Source organism: Crinia signifera, chromosome 7 (assembly GCF_055691185.1).
Source record: "Crinia signifera chromosome 7, ASM5569118v1, whole genome shotgun sequence".
In the NCBI taxonomy this organism is placed as follows: domain Eukaryota; kingdom Metazoa; phylum Chordata; class Amphibia; order Anura; family Myobatrachidae; genus Crinia; species Crinia signifera.
This window is the reverse complement of record NC_139223.1, coordinates 151,061,959-151,081,922: the sequence shown is the minus strand read 5'-3', so window position 1 is coordinate 151,081,922 and position 19,964 is coordinate 151,061,959. Positions and strand designations below refer to the sequence as shown.

General features: G+C 42.1%; 1 protein-coding gene across 5 annotated transcripts in view; it reads right to left on the bottom strand.

The window, feature by feature from the left end:
• RBMS1 (RNA binding motif single stranded interacting protein 1) overlaps positions 1-19,964 on the bottom strand; it is a 346,188-nt gene that overhangs the window by 50,539 nt on the left and 275,685 nt on the right. For all 5 annotated transcript variants that reach the window (XM_083153957.1, XM_083153959.1, XM_083153956.1 and 2 more), the window contains exon 4: positions 17,122-17,213. In XM_083153957.1, coding sequence (XP_083010083.1) covers positions 17,122-17,213 — 92 coding nt within the window. The remainder of the gene's footprint in view (positions 1-17,121; positions 17,214-19,964) is intronic.

Here is a 19,964-nt window from a genome sequence, read left to right as displayed (position 1 = left end):
GCCTTTTAGTCTACACAAAATGGTAAATGTCTAACTATACTTCATTCCATGTCTTTCAGTACTTAATGCAGAAATGCTCCAGCTAAATAAAGTATATTATATTATATGATGGACCAATTGCTGTGTATCCTGTAGGCAGAATTAATTCATCTGCGGTACCTTCTGTAATCATTATCAGAGGTTTTTCAAATGTGAGGAAGACTCTTCTTTGAAGATTGCACATTTCCCTTCGATAGACATGCACAAAAGAAAGATTGTGTTTGTTAAATGGAAATATATTCCAATGACCCTAAGACATTACTTCTCTAGAAGCGGAGGTTGCAGAAGCTTTGTGGCCTACAGCTGGGAGAGGTCACTCCCCCCTTCCCAATAAACATTCAATTGTATATGTATACATGTATTAAGGTTTCTTTATCGACTTGCACTACTTGGTGTCCTTTAGACCAGTGTTTCTCCAACAGTATATTTTACAGATTTCCTCAGTGTCACAAGAAAAATAATTGGCTCCACCTGTGGATCTTTTAACCTGCGTAAGCCAGCACAGAATACACCTAAGTACCTGCTGGGGAACCTGTAATACATGCACAGTTAAATGGTCTGAGCACTGGAGGCCAAACTGAAGCAGGGAAAACACTGCCTTAAACATTTGTGGGTGCCATGACTACACCCACCTACAATCTGGCATATTACAAGGTAATTTACAAATACTCGCAAGTTCACAATTCACTGCAAAAAAACATGTGGATCTCTAGCTGCTGTAAACCTACACATCCCAGCATGCCTTACAACAGTTTTGGTCCAGGAAAGTGGTTCTCAAACTCGGTCCTCATTACCCTACACAGTTCACGTTTCAAGGCCACCCAACAGGTGCACTCATTACTGACTGGCACATTTATGGACAACTATTCCTTGTCACGCAACACCTCACTCATTACAGCATTATATTTATATTGCCTTGAGCAACGCATGTCTCATGACAAAAATAAATTGTACATTTTGTTAAGAGAAAGAAAAGTTTTGTAGCAGAAATTATTCATTAAAAAAAAAAAAAAAAAGGCGGAATTTACTGTAACTAATGCTGTCCTCCTTTGGAATGGCATTTAGAGTATTCGTATACAATTCATGGTAAAGGTCATCTACTTTTTGTAAAAACACATTCTTTAATACTTCGAATCCACAAGCAAATAAATTAGGAGACAGACAACACAAAATAATCCTATTTTCGCAAATATTAATCTTGCTCACAAACAGGGGCGTCACCTCTCAATGACACCCGTGCGGCCATAGGCAAATTTCTCATAAAAAGGGTGTGGCTTTATGGAGGGGGCATGGCTTTGCATGCCAAACTTACATTATTGCATTAATATGGGGTCTGGGAGGTGCGGGCTGCCCTCCGGGGACTGCTGTGTCTGTAAGTGCCGGCTCCTACACACTGACAGGAGACCGGTGCTGCATGTAATGTTACAGTGCAAACACCTGATTCCTGACACGGAGCAGTCGCTGGCCTAACCACCTTGTCGGCTCTTTTGTGATGATCAATACGTATTCTATGCTATTGGTCAGGAAATCTTGACATAACTGAGGAATGAGACAACGTTTTCAGCAAATATCTCTTAAATTAAAGCCTTCATAATTTACCTGCCATTTGGATAATTTTGCTGTGATTGCAGCAATCATCGCAGGAAACCAACCCAAACTGTTGGTGGCTGACATCGAACCGATACCACTTTCACACTGACAAATATTTCTTGGGTTATTGCACATGAATGGGAAATTGGTCAGTGTGAAAGGGTCCTGAAAGATGGTCCTGGTCTAGCATCCCGGTATTTCAACCCGGGTATTGACCAGGGTTGGACCCAGAACCATCGCGGGAGCAGTGTAAATGGGTAAACGGGGTCAACGCAACCCAAGTCCCATTCACTGTACCGTAAAGGCGCCGCTGGGAGATGCGATCATCTCCCAGCGCCGTCCCGGCACCGCCTCCTGATGACGAAACCCGCCCGGCATTATGCCGGGTCGGGTGACAAATCTGAAATCGCTGGCAAGCCGGGTCCAAGATTCTGGCTTGCCAGTGTGAATGGGGGTATCAGTCGCCCCTGCTACAGAAGTAATCTCTCAGGTTGCTTCTTAACAGGGCAGGCTTGGCTGGGATTGCATGCAATACATCACATACAAAAGGACTGCTTGTGGCTCACCAGCTTTTGTGAAAATACAAGTCCCAGCATCCCTGGCCACATTTTTGCTATCAGGGAATGCTAAAACGGTCGTCGAGCATACAGGGATATTTTTATGTGTGCGTACATTATGCCTTACATGTGCATAATTATCTATGTTTCACCCAGCACCCAAACACACAGGGAACGGATATACATTATTCCTTTAAAACAGCTTGACATTTGTATGGCAGCATAAAGGACAAGAACATGGGATTGCTTGAATTCCGAGAAAGATGCGGCTCATCATTTAAAGACTATGTACAAAACCTTAAGAGACATACAGTACAGCAGCACTATCTTGGACAAAAACCTTTATCTCCAGCTATTAAAAAAAGGGCTGATGCCACCTTTTAGCATGTTTATACTCGAAATGTCGGAGTGCTGAATAATTAGCCTCAATCAAAGCCACGAGTGGTCCTTTATGAAGATCTGATCCTATTTCTTTTGGGGTTCTATATGTAGAATGTACGTATAATGCAAGAAAACGCAATGGAAAAACCCAATTTCTATGATTTATTAACATTAAAGCATGCAAGGGGACGCAGTACACGGATACAGTGTCCAGGTCCATGTTTCCATTCTTTCATGGGAGATCTCTATGTGTATTACATCTTGGTGTGACGCTTTGTAGTAATTTTATTGTACCTTTTATAGGATTATAAAAATAAAAAAAATAGTTTTGCCCCTGTTTATGTTGTACGGCCCATGGTTGATGATCATCCATAGAAGATACCACATGATAGAAGAAACTGCTACATGAGGATATGCTGCTGGCTAATGTACATGTGATCATAGTGGGTTTGCTTTACGAGCTGAATGTTGGGAGTTCAAAGAAGCCTTTATAGGTTTTTCACACACGAGATGAATTTAAGCATCTGCTACAATCTTTTTGCACAGATGGTGACCCTATGAGGATGGGTATGGGTCATTGGGTTGACCAATATTAGGTATACATGCATTGGGTCAACCACTGAAGGTCAACATGGCTTAGGTTGACACATGAAATAGGTCAATGTGGTTGGAAGGTCAACACAAGCATTGGGTCAACTATGGTTAGGCCAACAGTGAAAAGGTCGACATGGGGTTTTCACCATTTTTTTGGCCCAAACGTCGACATGGACACCGTCAAAGTGTACCGTTTCACATGACGTTAGCAGCCGCCCCGAATCTGCCCATCTCCGGCCACAATAAAACAGGTCTTAATAAGGCCCTTAATCACACATGGGATCCTACCAATCAATAAATTAGGATGTTCTGAAGGTGGAACTTCTGCTATTCTGGTGAATATTCTTTATTGATCTATGCATAATTCTTTGTTGCCAAGACCAGATTGGTGACAGAGGCTTTCAACTCACAGATGTTGGCGACAAGACAAAAATGGTCTCCATGGCGACATGTATTGTATTTTAAATCCTCGGCATTAAGACTGCCAAGTCGGGGACATTTCCCAACTGCTGACCCAGTGTCAGTGTCAAATTCCTCTTATCGCTCAAGTGGCAGCATGTTTGTCCTCTGGAAACGCTTCCCACATAGTTTTAGAAATATCTTGTGTAAATCAACTTCAGCCCAGCCTACTCATCCATCCAGTGAAAGTCTGACAAGACTTTAAGCAGATAAAGATGTCACAACCTGCACATGGACTGGATGCTGTCATTATGGCTGGGAACAAAGCAAGCTTATCTTCGGGATCATTCATTAGAATTGCGAAAGCAAAGTATCCGTCACACACTTTAAAGATGGGCGGTGTTACTGTACTTCCCTTGCACCCTAACTATACACACACATTTATAAAACTAGGGCACACCCTCTGGAACCATATAGGAAAATCTACACAGATCTATGGGTTACACCAAAGTGCCCAAGGCTATGTATAATAGCGCCAAAACCTATACATTCCTACTGTCCCAGAATGTCTGAGGGAGAGGCTTGCAAATTTTAAGTGGAACCCCAACAGAGTGGACCATCAGCCAAAATGACAGTCAATAAATGGCTCAACATACTTTCAGTTGAGCTCCATGTGAGCAGTCATCCAGGTTGGTTACAAAGCAGAAGTTCATCAGTTTGAAGAAAAATACCTTTCAATTATATTCCCATCACTTGCACAATAAAAATAAGTCGTTAACCCAGGCAGCTTAAAAAAAAAAAAGTTAAAAAAGTATGTAAGAGAGAAAAAAAAACCCTCTCATCTGAAATATATTAACTAAACCTCCCTGTGCGTGTGGAACAGTTCCTAAAATGCAGGAAAAAAAATAATTCTTGGCACCGCTGCAAAACATCTGTTTTCTCTTGCTTTGAATAGGGTCAGTAAGAACAGATCACCACTGGCTGTCATGTGACCAGTCCAGCTCCCTGTGAGGACCATCTTTTGGCAGATACAGAGGAGATTACTGATCTATCTGTTGCTCTCAGAGAGAAAATATTCTTAGGCTTTAAGCTGGTCTGCTTCTAATTTGTGTCATTGGTATTCTACATGTGATCGCTCCAAGGAGTGCAGCATGACTTGTTTATGCATATACGATACACTGCTGGCGAATGGTTCTATGTTCAGATGGCAAAACTCCTCATGGTCAAGTGCCTCAATAAAGACCTAACTGCAAGAGACCACCGTTCAAACCCAAAATCTGAAGCAGGCCTCCTCTAAAGCACAGGTGTTTGGAGGGTTCAGAACTTTAAAAATTCCATCCGCATCTTTATCTACGCTGTATCCCATAAGCGAGGCAGGAAAATTTGGCAGTAAAGGCGGCCATCCTAAACATTGCTGTGTGGGCTCACATGAAAGGGGTGTGGTACAGGGGTCCGACAGTCGGGATCCCGACAGTCATTAGCCAGACGTCGGGATCCCGACTTGCCAGACCCAGACAGCATGGCGAGTTCAACAAGCCCCTTACGGGCTTGCTGCACTCGCCACGCTGCGGGCATGGTGGCTCGCTACGCAAGCCACCTATTCTATTCTCCCTCTATGGGGGTCGTGGACCCCCACGAGGGAAAATAGCCGACAGCCATCGGGAACCTGGCTGTCGGTGCCCATGAAAAGAGACACATCGCTTGTCATTTCCCTACGATTGTGATACAAGGAGTGTGTCCATGCACCTTGCATATCTCAGATCCTACAGGATGTCATGAATATTCATCGCAGCCTGTAGCCCTTGCTGGGATCGCATACCATTCAACGCATCGTATGTTCTCATTGGGAAACAGTGATGCCTGGCGAGGTCACATAACTCAAATCTCAATGACTGGTTTACTGAATTACCGAATTTCCCGGGATTTTACACACTCACAGCTGCTAATAACTGAGGGGTAGATGTAGGAAGCCGTGATGAGGGCGGAGAACTGAGTTGCTGAAGAAGTGGCACACGACAACCAATCAGCAACGAAGTAACATTTATCATTTTACATATTTAACGAATCTAAAATTATACAGAGCAGCTGTCTGTCTGTGGAAGCAGGTGGGATAATTACAGAAATCCACCAAACATGACCTGTTGGTGGTACAGTACTTAAAAACCACCAATTTTTATTTTCAGGCTGGGGTTGAGCCTTTTTTGTATCTTCCGAATATTTAAGCCTTCAAAATACCAAAATGTTTCTATTTTGATGTATTACGAGTCGGTTTTATGTTCTGTGTAAGAGGAAAATGTTATTTTTATTTTACCTTTGTGTGACTTTTTAGTCTTTTGCCCTACAATTTAAAAGTTTCGACCTTGACAAAAGGTCGACAAAAGCAGTAGGTCGACATTGGCAACGGTTGGCACATGGAAAGGTCAACATGAGTTTCTCACTCATACCTTGTAGTCCACATGGATCATAAAGTATAAACAATTGAGAAAGGTAAAGCACGCCAATCAGAGCAATGCACCATGCCCGAAGCGAGCCAGGCAAAGGTACATTTACACTAATTGGGGCTCCAAGTCAACAGATGTCAACATCAGAAAAACCAATGCCAACATTTTCATGCTTCGACCTTTTATTCCTGTTGTCCTAGTGCATGTCAACATTTTCCTTGGTCAACCTTTTCACTGTCGACCAAATAATCCATACCCACAGAGTACTCAACATGACCTAAAAGGTAGCAATCTACACTAATTGGCCAAAGCTATGCGGATACTCCTTGTAATTAGTGTGTAGCCATTTAAGGTACACCCTTTGCTAATTGGTGCATAAAATCAAGCATACATACAGCCATGCATGGTCCTTAGTCAAACATTAGCTATAGAAAGGGCCATAGTGAAGAGATCAGAGACTTTCAACATGGCAAAGTCCATGAGCAGCCACCTTTACAGAACTGCCCTGGTTAACTCTTGACACTTATTATGATGCAAAAACAGCTCAGAAGATAGGCCACACATTCTCACAGAGCTGGACCACTGAGTGGAGTGGTCTGTTCTTTGTAGCAGTTAACTGCCTATGGAAGCAGCATTCTGTAAATTTGCACATCCCCATCTGGCAGTATGATGGACTAATCAGAGTCTGTGGGATGCCAGTTGAACGGTTCCCAATTGCAGGCCCTTCAAATAATGGCTTACTCTACAACAGTGCCAGGTCTCACTAATGCTCTTGTGAATGAATAGATGCAAATTCTGGTAGCCAACATTACTGGAAAGCCTTACCAGAAGTATGGATGTGGTACAGCATCTCCATGTGAATGCACATGGTCCAACATATGGGGGTCATGTATGCATATATCATACCCATATATTTTGCTACTAATGCTTTTTCCTATACATATAAGAATTCTACTGGCTATTCCAACTGCTTTATGTTCTTTATAGGCTTCTTTACACCTAATGGTACCTTTACGTGTATACAATCCTATAAAGATGACCTAATATCACCTTTTATTTATATCTTGCCCATCACATGATTTACAAGTTCTACTTTCTGGTAAAAAAAGGAGGGGTAAAGGCTTTTATAGTGACTTTAATGCACACTGCAATACAGCCAGTTCATCATATTGTGAATGTAATTGGGGAGAAGTATCAAGGACTATAGAGAGATAAAGTACCAGCCAGTCCTAACTTATGTTACCAGCAGTGTTTGAAAATGGAGAGATGAGCTGTTTGGTACTTTATCTCTCGCTCTCTCTCTATAAAGCCTTTTGCACACTAGCCACGTTTTTAAAGATCTTATAGAACGGCCCTACCAAGCGACGTCTTAAAAAAACAAAAAAACAGTCTAGTCTGTATGCTCAATATAATGTTGCATGCTACCTCACATCACCAATGAAGCCCCCCCCCCACCCCTGACTTGTGCATACAACTCAATCTGTTTATATCAGCTACTGCATGCACAGCCGCGGATCCAGTGACGTCACTGAATAATATTTGTATTGGATGTCGATTAGTGTGTATGCACTCTCCCGTTTGACCGGTGACACAGCCTATATATTATATATCGACGCTGTCGTTAGCAGGCGAGTGTGTATGGGGGCTTTTGCTTTGCTACTTCTCCCCCCTCAGTGTTTCTGATGTAAAAGTGTAATAGATCCCTATACTTCCTACACTGTACAGAGCGCACTATTTGGATACATAGATAAATTTGCAGGTGCTGATGTCAGGCAGTCCCATGTAGGTCTCATATTGGAAAGTGTCTGAGGTATTGCGGAGGATTCAGCCAAGCTGTGATCTCTGACAAATTGCTCCATAACAAAAACGTATTAGTAGTCATGAAATAATGGGACATTTGTACTTGAAAGGTGCTGCACGGAAACACGTTTTTTCTTTCAGCTGTTTATCAGACAATTACTTTGAAGCTTCTCCTTTGAAGCTGCAAACAGTATATAACATGAAGAGGCTTTTGTGCATGTGCATCTGTTAACTTATTTACACATACCAGCAGTCTCATCCACTAATGCTCCAGACTCTACAATGAAGTCGGAGTCACAAAGAGAAATGATCTGCCATCATCCCAGAATGAATAAATAAATAAATATATATCTCCCCAATAGTGTTAAATAGCGCCCCTGTTCAGAACCACTTTATGATAATTCTGTCTTTGGTTATACAATCAACAGTCATTTGTTGATAAAACATTTTTTTAAGAAAATGTTGTTAAAAGTTTTCAAGTTAAAATTAACAATTCACCATCTTTCATAATCATTAGGAGATATTTTCTTGATTCTTTAGATGAGGAATGTAAACCCGACGCGTTTCGTCTCGTAACGAGACTTTATCAGGGGTAAAGTACACAAACATCTCTCTTGGTTTTTAATTAGGTTCTTATTGGTTTGAAGGTGATAGGAGGTCACACCTCTTTTAAGAATTTTGATGAGATACCAATACGTTCCTGTTCTTATTAGGAACCTAATAAAATACCATAAGGTTCTTCTTAGGGATTTGTCTCCTAATATATTTTCTTATGTGGATACTCAGGGGATCTAGTAATAACAGCGACCCATAACTTCATATAGAAATACTAGCGCAACTAAAGGGATTTTTGTTTGATACATCTATCTATCTATCTATCTATCTATCTATCTATCTATCTATCTATCTATCGATATAGAGGGAGGATGCGGCCCAGCACTCTCCGTGGCAATCAGCTGCCTTGGTGCCCCTCCAAGGGAAATGGTATGGGACGGAAGAAAGGATGGCACTCCAGGGTCTTAGATCAAGCGTGCTGTATTTCAAAGCAAAATAGCCAACGTTTCGGAAGAGAAGCCCCATAAAATACCGAAAAGTTATAACATGCTAATTCAAAATGAGAGGGAGAGAACAAGTACATTATTTTTTCAGACTGAAAAATGTTCAAATATATAATCTTTAGAGCTTGCTGTAATTATAGCAATATTACAAGTAAGGAAAAATTAGAGTCCCTTTTCCCACTGATCCCCAAGCCAGAGCCTCCATGCAGCTGGATTTCCCAGGACTACTAGCGCATTTCACAGCCCTGAAAGGAAGCCAGGTGTGGTCTGACACCATGAAGGAGAGAGTATGTAACCACATGGACCAATACAGGGACTGGAACATCTTCTGCACAATTTAAAGTGCTGATCAAAACAAATTTGCAGGTACTAGCATATACTAGCCTATTTTATATTTTGGGGAGAGGAAGTCCAAAAAAGCAAGTGAGAGGGTATTGATGGTGTAACGTTATATTGTGGTGTAGCGAAAGACGTGTTTTGCTGCTGGAATAGAATGTGGCTAGTTACCAGCCCGTCAAAATGACTGATCATTATAACAGTAGCAGCACTGGTGACTACGTGCGCTCGAACAGAGCAACATTTAAATTGCTCTGCCGGCTGCAATCTAGTGGCCTCCGGTGAGCACTACCCCCCCCCCCCCCCCCCAAAAAGAGGTGAGAAGCAGTGTTAGCCTTTTAGTATAGAACATTAACTTACATGCACAGTGTCAGCAGTGCCAATTGACAACAATCCCATCATCAAGACTCATCCATTCCTCAGGAAAGAGATACAGGGTATGGGAGAGTGTTCGGTACTTATGTAATATCTGGGCTCCCGTTTTACTTATGAGACCGCGTCCCCTCGCGGGGCTCGCCACGCTTCGGGCACGGTGGCACGCTGCGCTCGCCACACTGTATAAAATCAACTACATGCGTAGTTGGATAGTAGGGGTATGAAAAAATGGGGTGCATTTAACATGGGAGCCCAGATAATACATAAGTATCGAGTGTTCTAGTATGTATGAATAAATGGACTCCTGAATACAACTCTCCGCAACTATGGGGAGTTAGCAGTTAAGTGAAAATGTGACAAATATGTACAAACGCTCCTGGCATATATGAATTCATAAGCACCACATGACCGTTGCGCATTTGTGCATGTTTGGATAGTCGGATTGTACACATCCTAAAAGCAGTTACTCAGGAATAATAAATATTATGGGCTAATGATCACATTCTAATTGGATAGAATGTTCTATACCCTCATCCATTGAATATCATTGGCGTCTGTATAAACAGCTTTGGAAAATGCTGTGTATGGAGGGGATGCAGTCACAATCCCGGCGGTCAAAATCCTGATGCCGGAATCCCGGCACTTTTTCCCTCTGTGGGTGTCCACGACACCCATAGAGGGAGAATAAATTAGTGTGCTGAGCGTAGCGAGGCATCGGGCCTGCTGCGTGGCGAGTGCAGCGAGCCCGTAAGGGGGGCGATCCATGTCCCCCCCTTGTTGGGATTCCAGGGTTGGGATTTTGACCGCCGGGATTCCGACCGCCGGGATTACATACCAATCCCATATGGAGGTAAAACTAATATTGGGTACAGACTATGCAAAGTGTATCCAAGCAGGACATCAATGGCGACGGGACACTGCATCGGCAAGTGAGCACACTTGCTAGCAGGTGCAGGGACCACATGCAATGTCCTCTGTCGTCTTGCATGTACAGACGACCGATGATGTCATGGACAACACATGGGTGCACACAGCAACATGCACACACACTGAACGATATTAAGATTATGATGTTTCAGCTTTTTGGAATCTGCCAAAAGGCTAGTGTGCACCCATCTTAACACAGTCTAGTGCAGGTGAACCTGAAGAGGGGGAAAGCAGGATCTTTCTAGCTAAATCAGAATGCAAATTTTTTCAGGCCGGGCACTAATGCATGTACTCACAAAAACATATGTACGGTCAGAGTGTAAAGATGGTCAACTGGCTAATGGTGTGTACACACGGTGAGATTCCCTTGCTATTCGATTTATGCAATCTTTGCCAACTCTGTACTATTTTCATACAATCTACATTCGATTTGCACTATATCAGGGCTGGGCAATTGCGGCCCTCCAGATGTTGATGAACTACACATCCCAGGATGCTTTGCATTAGTTTTGCTATGTGGCCATGCTGAAACTGATGCAAGGCATGCTGGGATGTGTAGTTCATCAACATCTGGAGGGCCGCAATTGCCCAGCCCTGCACTATATAGTCATTGCTGCCCTGTCTATCTGGGTTTCGATTTGTGCTGTCTCAGGAATGCGCATCGGGATCGCAAGGTAAAAAACCTGTGCGATCTGCATACGATTTTGACTAGTCAAAATCTAATGTCAAATCTCACCGTGTGTACACAGCATAACAGAAAGTTTGGATTTCTTTTCAAAACTCCTTGAAAGTTGAGGGTAGCTTCCCCATATAGGAATGAATTCCCCTATATGGCTGTAGCAAAGATGAATAAAGAGAAAACACATTGACGTTTTTCAGTTATCTCACTGGTAGAAGAACAGGGGTCATTTATGTGCGATTGCACCCAGAACAAAAGTCAACAATCCTCAAGGAGTTTTTACTGTAAACCAAAGGCTTCATAAGAATATAATGCAGCCGGCCATGTACACGGCAAACCTCAGACCACGCACCAGCATTAATTTACCCATCAATCTCACACAGGTGGACGAATTGGAGAGATAAAAATATTGGCTACATCATCATTTGGGGCCTGTTTGCACTGTCAATAGGAATCAAAACTAGATTATAAAATGTTCTACTTTGTTTGAATCATTGTTGGGTTAATGCTCTATACACATAGAAATGTACACAAAGCACTCAAGTATCCTACTGATTGCTCTTTAAGATGAGGCACAGAGGAACAAGGAAAAAAAAATATTTCATAAAATAGTTATTGGAGGGGAAGTGATTGCAAATCTAGGTCAGTCATCATACAGGAAATGCTGACTAACAAAAATGTATACTTTTGAAAAAGCGGTACTTTAGTTACGTAGTGCTGTATTAAGAATACCAATACAGCACTATGCTGCCTATGTAAACTACGTAAGTGCTTCTGGAGCCCTGAAACTGCACAATGGTTAATATCCCCACTATCCATGTCAGCGTGGAGTCGATTGTATAAAGTGTGGCCACACTTTATAAAATCAACTCCACGCCGACACGGATACTGTGGGTATGACTAGTGGGGATATGACGTGGATAGTGAGGGAAATGTGTGTGTTGTGCTTTATACTTACCCTCCTCTGGCCCGGTAACCGCATCCATTAAGTCCACCGATGGGCAGCGATCAGTCCTCCTCCTCCAGCACTGGCACTGGACAATGTACGCAATTAGCGTAGTGCTGCTGGGGGAGCAGGGAAACTATGTGATGCTCCCCCAGCGGTAATACGCTGAATTACATACATTGCTGGCGCCAGGGAGTGACTGCCAGAGGAGGGGGACTGAAAGCTGCCGCAGGGGAGTGACCGTCGCCTGCGGGGATCACCGACCGGAGGACGGGAAGTATAAAACAAAGCACCCACCACCCTGCTCCCTCTGCCACCCACCACATCTGTCTCTATAGAGGTTTCAAAACAAACAGTTCTTCACCTGCCAGGACATGCTAGAACTTGTAGTTCAGCAACAGCTACAGAGCCACAGCACTGCACAGACTTTATAAACAAAGGCACTGCTGCTTTTCAACTGCATGGAAAACATTCAGAATGAATAAATATGGCAAATTCAAATCTAATTCAGCATCTCAGATTTTTGCAACAAACTTCCTCCATATGATTTCCTGAACTACAGGACCTAGCGATAAAGGAGGATGAGTCAGCCAGCAAGTGATCATAGAAAGCTACATATGGAGGGGCTATAGATCTTTCCTGGCGTGGCTCGTACCCCACAGATGGATAGCCTGGCATCAGAACTGTATATCACCCAACACACTGCAGCCTCACAATCTGCTTTAGTTAGGCTGAAGTCCAGCACACCAACTCCTGATTTATAATGCCCAGATGGTGGATGTAAATCTTCATGATGTCCTGCACTGCAAAATACTGAGCACACAACTCACATCTGTACGGTTTGTGTATTTATGTGCATTAGTCTAGGTTTCAGCTTCCAATGCCTTATATACGGCTCTTTTTGCTGCCTTGGCCTACCTCCAAGGATGCTTCCAATATTAGAACTCCAACAGAGAGGTCTGTGACACAGACTTCAAATGAAAAAGAGAACATGAAGAAATAAAAAGACGACTACAAATGACTCATTCTCCTGAAATTCCCATGAATAATGGGGTGGGAATGTGGTAAGTTTGTGGTTTAGAGGTTTTTTTTTTTTTTTCTACTTCACTTCCCATAATAAAGGTAAAACGGATAAAAAATTTGAGTCGCGTGTTGCTTAAAATATATATTTAACCCTTTGAGTGCCAAGTGAATTTGTCAAAATAGGTGTGAAAAATCGCCAAGCAAACATTTTCATTCATCATAACGACCTGTAATGTTTACCTTATATAGGAAATACAATCTTTTTTATTTTTTTTATTTGAATTTATATAACAATTGTGAGCGACGCTGGCATTTTTAGAGAATATTTTGAACTTCTTTTAGAGATAATACAAAAAATGGTGTTCTATATGGCGCTGCAGTCCCCTCTTTTTGAATGATAGGATCTTATCACCAATGGGATATATTTAAATCCACAATTCTTCCGTCCAGTCGTTCTTAAAGCAATACAAGACAATAATGGCATGCGATGCGATTTCACTATGTTTGCGTACGTAGTGAAATCGGGCGCCATGCTAATACACAAGTACCATTCAACCATTTGGTAAAATGATATTATGGATATTATATGCTATGTACTATAGTTAGACTTGGCGTGTAGTGTACTTGCAAGTGAACCAGTGACAATGTTGGTATTGACATTAAAGGTTTTAGATTTTTACCGTCTTAGTGGTATGTTTCCAAATTTTATACTGTATATTAGGCATGTTTGTATATAATAATATAAGGGATGGTGTTTGACTATTTAGGAACTATTCCTTGTAAGTATGAGCTGACAATTTTTTGTATCTCTGAGGAATATTTAACCATTTGAGTGCCAACATCTCTAAAAGATCGAAAACAGAAAGAAAATAATGATGACAGAGCCTGGACTGCTGCAGCCTTTGAAACACCTTAAGACTCCCAAATCTTAACCATACAGGCAATACAAAAAATGGTGTTCTATATGGCGCTGCAGTCCCCTCTTTTTGAATGATAGGATCTTATCACCAATGGGATATATTTAAATCCACAATTCTTCCGTCCAGTCGTTCTTAAAGCAATACAAGACTGACCTGGGAGAATTTCCCTATGTGCATGTAACGGTTTCTTTAAATCCTCTTGACCTCTGCATACACAAATATTGATAACCAGACAGAAAACATCACCAGGAACCCCTTGAGATGTACACTCACCAACGCGTTTCGGACTATGTGAATAAGCCCTTTTTCAAGGTGTCTTGAAAAAGGGCTTATTAACATAGCCCGAAACGCGTTGGGGGTTGGAGGAAAAAGAGAATACAAAAGAGGTTTGTGGTAGGCGCTGGTTGTCATCTTCAGCAAACTGGGTGTCCTTAAATCCGGATTGGGAGGTAACCCAGACCACCACTTACCTCGGGATTCCCTTCCCACTTTTTTAATTATTTTGAGACTTGGTTTTACCTGTCTTATTGCTGGAAATAAAAACTTTTTTGGATTTTTATAAAACATTTGGAGTCAGCTGTCCACCTGTGTCCTGTGAGGAGGAGGGTCGGATGCAAAGAAACCTTTCAGTGAACATAGGGCACTTAATCCTGGTGAGTGTACATCTCAAGGGGTTCCTGGTGATGTTTTCTGTCTGGTTATCAATATTTGTGTATGCAGAGGTTGAGAGGATTTAAAGAAACCGTTACATGCACATAGGGAAATTCTCCCAGGTCAGTCTTGTATTGCTTTAAGAACGACTGGACGGAAGAATTGTGGATTTAAATATATCCCATTGGTGATAAGATCCTATCATTCAAAAAGAGGGGACTGCAGCGCCATATAGAACACCATTTTTTGTATTGCCTGTATGGTTAATATTTGGGAGTCTTAAGGTGTTTCAAAGGCTGCAGCAGTCCAGGCTCTGTCATTATTTTCTTTCTGTTTTCGATCTTTTAGAGATGTTGGCACTCAAATGGTTAAATATTCCTCAGAGATACAAAAAATTGTCAGGTCATACTTACAAGGAATAGTTCCTAAATAGTCAAACACCATCCCTTATATTATTATATACAAACATGCCTAATATACAGTATAAAATTTGGAAACATACCACTAAGACGGTAAAAATCTAAAACCTTTAATGTCAATACCAACATTGTCACTGGTTCACTTGCAAGTACACTACACGCCAAGTCTAACTATAGTACATAGCATATAATATCCATAATATCATTTTACCAAATGGTTGAATGGTACTTGTGTATTAGCACGGCGCCCGATTTCACTACGTACGCAAACATAGTGAAATCGCATCGCATGCCATTATTGTAACATGTTACATGTATTACGCGTCCGCTCGACACACTATATAAAATCAACTTCACTCAGACGTGGATAGTGGGGGTAAGAAAAGGTCAGACGCTTCGGGATGACGTGGATAGTGGGGGGGAGGGGGGCCAAACTAAATGACATTATATGTAATTTAGTGGTATAGCACATGAAATTCCATGATTGTATGTGCAATGACACCATTAAAAAGATAGGGTGAGATAAAAAAAAAAAATTGCATCCAATGCCATACAATAATGGCATGGGATGCAATTCTTTATCGCACCCCATCGCATCCCATGGCATGCGATGTGATTTTTTATCGCATCCTATCTTTTTAATGTATTCACTGACTTACACCAGTCAATACATTACATACAATAATCACATCACGCAAATGCCGTAGTGGGCACGGTGATAATACACAAGTACCGGTTCAACAACTATTTCTTAAAAAGGTTTTCACAAATGTTTATAAATTCATGATATTTGTAAGAGTTAACCAACGGTATATCTGCACATAACTATTGGAGGACTGCAGTAGACACTGAAACAAGGATTTTTTTCAATGCAGGAGGCAAGTGATTGGGCAGTTAAACAACCAATCACATGCCCCCTTTAAATTTCTGAAGACATGACCGGCAATTTCCCCACACGCCTAATAAAGGACAATTGAGCCTATCAGGCAGTGCTGCAGCTGCCACTAAAATTAGTAAATGCAATTTTTGAAATAAATAAAGTTTTCTGCAAAGAATAGCTCATATGCCCTTGTGGTTAATTCACCAGTCACAGGCAGTTAAACCATTTTATAACAAAAATATAGGTTCCCATTAGCAAATGGACTGTGCCGCATATTTTATCACTCAGTATCTTATAGGGGAGTATTCAATGCCCCGCCATAATTCCCGATGGGGGAAATGGCGGCGGGGCCCTATTCAATGCGGTCTTCCCCGACAGCATTAACCAGGTATCTCGGCAGAACAGGTCCGACTTTACAAGCATTACGGCTGGGAATTGTTAAGCTCCCGGCCGCAGCTTGACGATTCCCAGCCACGGACCCTTTTTGGGGTTTGGGGATTGGCAGGCAGAACATTGAATCCCGCCTGCCAAGCTGACGTCGATCCAGCCGAGCACGGTACCGGGTCACGGCTGTCAGGCCAGCTCGAAAGTCGTGACACCGGTTTGAATATCCCCCATAGTGTATTATTCATAGTCAAAATTATGCACAATATTTAACCTAATTAAATCTATGAAATTAGGGGCACTACAGATAGAAGCCTATTTTTATTTAAATAGATTTAAAAAACACACACACACACAAAAAACAACAACACATTTGTGTGGCCAAACTGGGCATTGCCTATCCAGTTTAGCAACTCAAAAGCATATCGGGGTATCGTGAAAGCACTTGTGGGCATGACCAATAATTATCTAGATGTTGGCTAAAATGTGGCATATCACATGTTTAAATCGAGGGAAGAATCACCAAAATAATCATGGAGCTCTACAGCGTGGGCAAAAATGATGTAAAAAACAATCATCCAACCAGTGGAGGCCCTGGCTCGCATACTTTGGTAATGTATAATAGAGAACAAATACTTGTTTAAAAAAAAAAAAAAATTTAAGCAATTTTATCCTTCAGCTCTTCACAGCAGGAAAAGATCCTGACACTCATTGAAAGATACCTTTGCCATCTGTGCTTGGACTCCAGTCGCCTTCAGAGCAGAAACCGCTTTCTGAGCAGCTGCTGGGCTGTCAAAGTCTACAAATCCATAACCTGCAGATCATAAACATGACAATTTATACACACATCAACAGAGGCAGCTTGTGCAAACAGACCCTTCAAAGCCTCAATATTCAACGTGCTCAGAGTACAGACTGCGATGGGAGGCATTACAGGAAGGAAACATGGGACCCGGGATACAACAGTAATCACCTTGCAACCCCCCAAATCCCCCCCCAAGTAGTACAACCTCAGCTCATCCAACAACCCAATACAGGACCTGGAGGCTCTACTAGATTTGTAAAAGAAACCTTAAAGCTGTGTACACAAGGGGGCGATAGGGGCTGAAATCGCTGGAAATATGGTCGCTGGCGACCATATTGCCAGTGATGGGAGTGTGTGCGCTCCCGTTTTCAGCCGCATTGTAAATCGCTGGTCGCAGGAACATGCTCCTGCGACCAGCTGATTAGCTATGCGGCTTCCCTGGCAGAGGTTCCTTTTCATCAGCGACCATCTCTGGTCGAAGATGAAAAGGAGACACTGAGCAATATATCTCCCCCCGTGTGTACGCACCTTAAGATGGGAATACACATATTGCATGGAGTACTCCTCCATATGCAGAATACAGGTAACCCAACATTCGGCAGCCGGGGAGCATGCAATAGTTTTCTGCTAGTTCCCTGGCAATGACTGTGTGGTACCTGTCTTGCCTGGAAAAGGGTGAGGCAAACCTTGAACGAGGCCTGGATGAGCTTGTAAGGTAATGAATGAGCATACAGACTATCCAACCCATTTGGAACACTATACTCTAGAGCAGGCATTCCCAACCACGGCCCTCAAGGCACACCGACAGTGCAGGTTTTAGTGATATCCAGGCTTCAGCACAGATGGATTAATCAGAATCACTCAGGTACTAATTAAGTCACCTGTGCTCAAGCCTGGGTATCACTAAAGCCTGCACTGTTGGTGTGCCTTGAGGACCGTGGTTGGGAATGCCTGCTCTGGAGTCATGCATACACGAGACGCAAAGGGTTAACACACAGCATCATTTGGGAGAGAGCGCAAGTGTCCCAAATGGAAGCACTAACAACCATAATGAGCACCTATGTATGTGACCAAGATATGCCACCGCAGAGGCCCTGTCAGGAATAATTGCCGGATTGGTGCTGACATGGTCAATTAAAGCCGTAGTGCCAATTATTTGTCAGTTCAAGGACAGCAGCCAACTCTATAAGGCCGGTTGGAGCTGCGGCTTAATATTTTACATTCCCCACAGAAAATGAACATGCTGCAATACATTTCAGTGCGGAAGAAGATTCTAATTAAAAGGAAGATTTACTGCACAGGGAAGAGTAAATCTGGAGGTCTCAGCTGTCCGTCCCCAGCTTGTTTGTCCACGTAAGACAACTACCAGCTGCATACGCAATGTGTCACACAGCTCAGCCGAATACTGGGAGCTATATACCACAAAGTGCTACTGATAAAACTTCACAACGCTCTGTATAACATAACAGAGATTTATGAGGGAGATCTGTCTACCATGCACAGCAGATCTTCTGATTGTGGATTAACATTTACTTATATAGCACCAGCATATTCCATTGTGCTTTACGATTGGGATTAACATTGCTTTTAAATATATGTAAAGAAATAAATATGACATTATTGGCATTTTACTTGGCATGGCAGTAGCACCTTTATGAATGTCCTTTGTTCCATTCCTTGCACTTATTACACAGAACCTAAAATCGCAAAGTTCTGAATTGCACAACAGAACGTTTGCAATGTGTATTTACTAGCATTGTATCACTTCTCATACCAAGTCACTTATCCACTCCTGTGAGCCAAAATGATACCCTTCCTCTCCCTCCACGTAACTAAGACACTTGTCCACTTCATTATCCCTCTACTATTATTGCAGCCTTGTTCTCTCAAATCTCCCCTCACCCAACTCTTGACTCCTTCCTTAATGCTGTTGTTAGACTAACCGGTCTTTTACAGCAGCCTCTCTCTGCCTTCCTATGTCCAACAGCATCCAATATAAAACCCCACACTTATCCACAAAGCTCTTACCGTCTCTGCTCCAACCGCTTCTTCCTCCTTACTAACTCCACCCATCCTCCCAAGGTATTGCCTGCTACCAGTCCTACCTCCAAAATGTCTCCCAAGCTGCACATACATGTAGAGCAAACCCCCTTATTCTATCACTCTCTTTCCCAACATGCATTGCTACAAACACATCCGCAAAACTCATGTATTCTTTCTAGAATGTCGGTATATGCATATAATTATGCTCACAATGAATTGTATTGCTCCTTACATTATTTTGCTTTGCCTTATTTTGTATAGTTACTCTCTATTACTAAATTCTCATTAGTTTTACTTGAATTTTGAATTGTCTGAGACGCCAGGTATTAGAAAACAATAGCTTGCGCTCGGCTATATAGCAAATGCAAAATATTAAGCAAACATTACACAAATAAAATCCATGTATATAATTATTAATACTACAGTATGGGCGGCTATCTGCAGTGGTGCTTTATTTTTCAATTACATTGAAACCAGGTTTTCAATATTTTAAAATACTTTTGCATCAAAGCTAACTGCTCCCCCCCCCCACTGTCCTTTCAGATGATGGTCAATGTCAACTCCCAAATGCTCCCTTCCCAAGTACACATCATTCATTTTGAGTGACTGATTCCCTTTAAAAAGAACCAGACACTGGAAACTTGTACAGTGGAGTCTGTGGGTGGCCTTTGATGACCCTTCACAGACATTACAGCAAATCAGTTTTCTGTTTCCCCG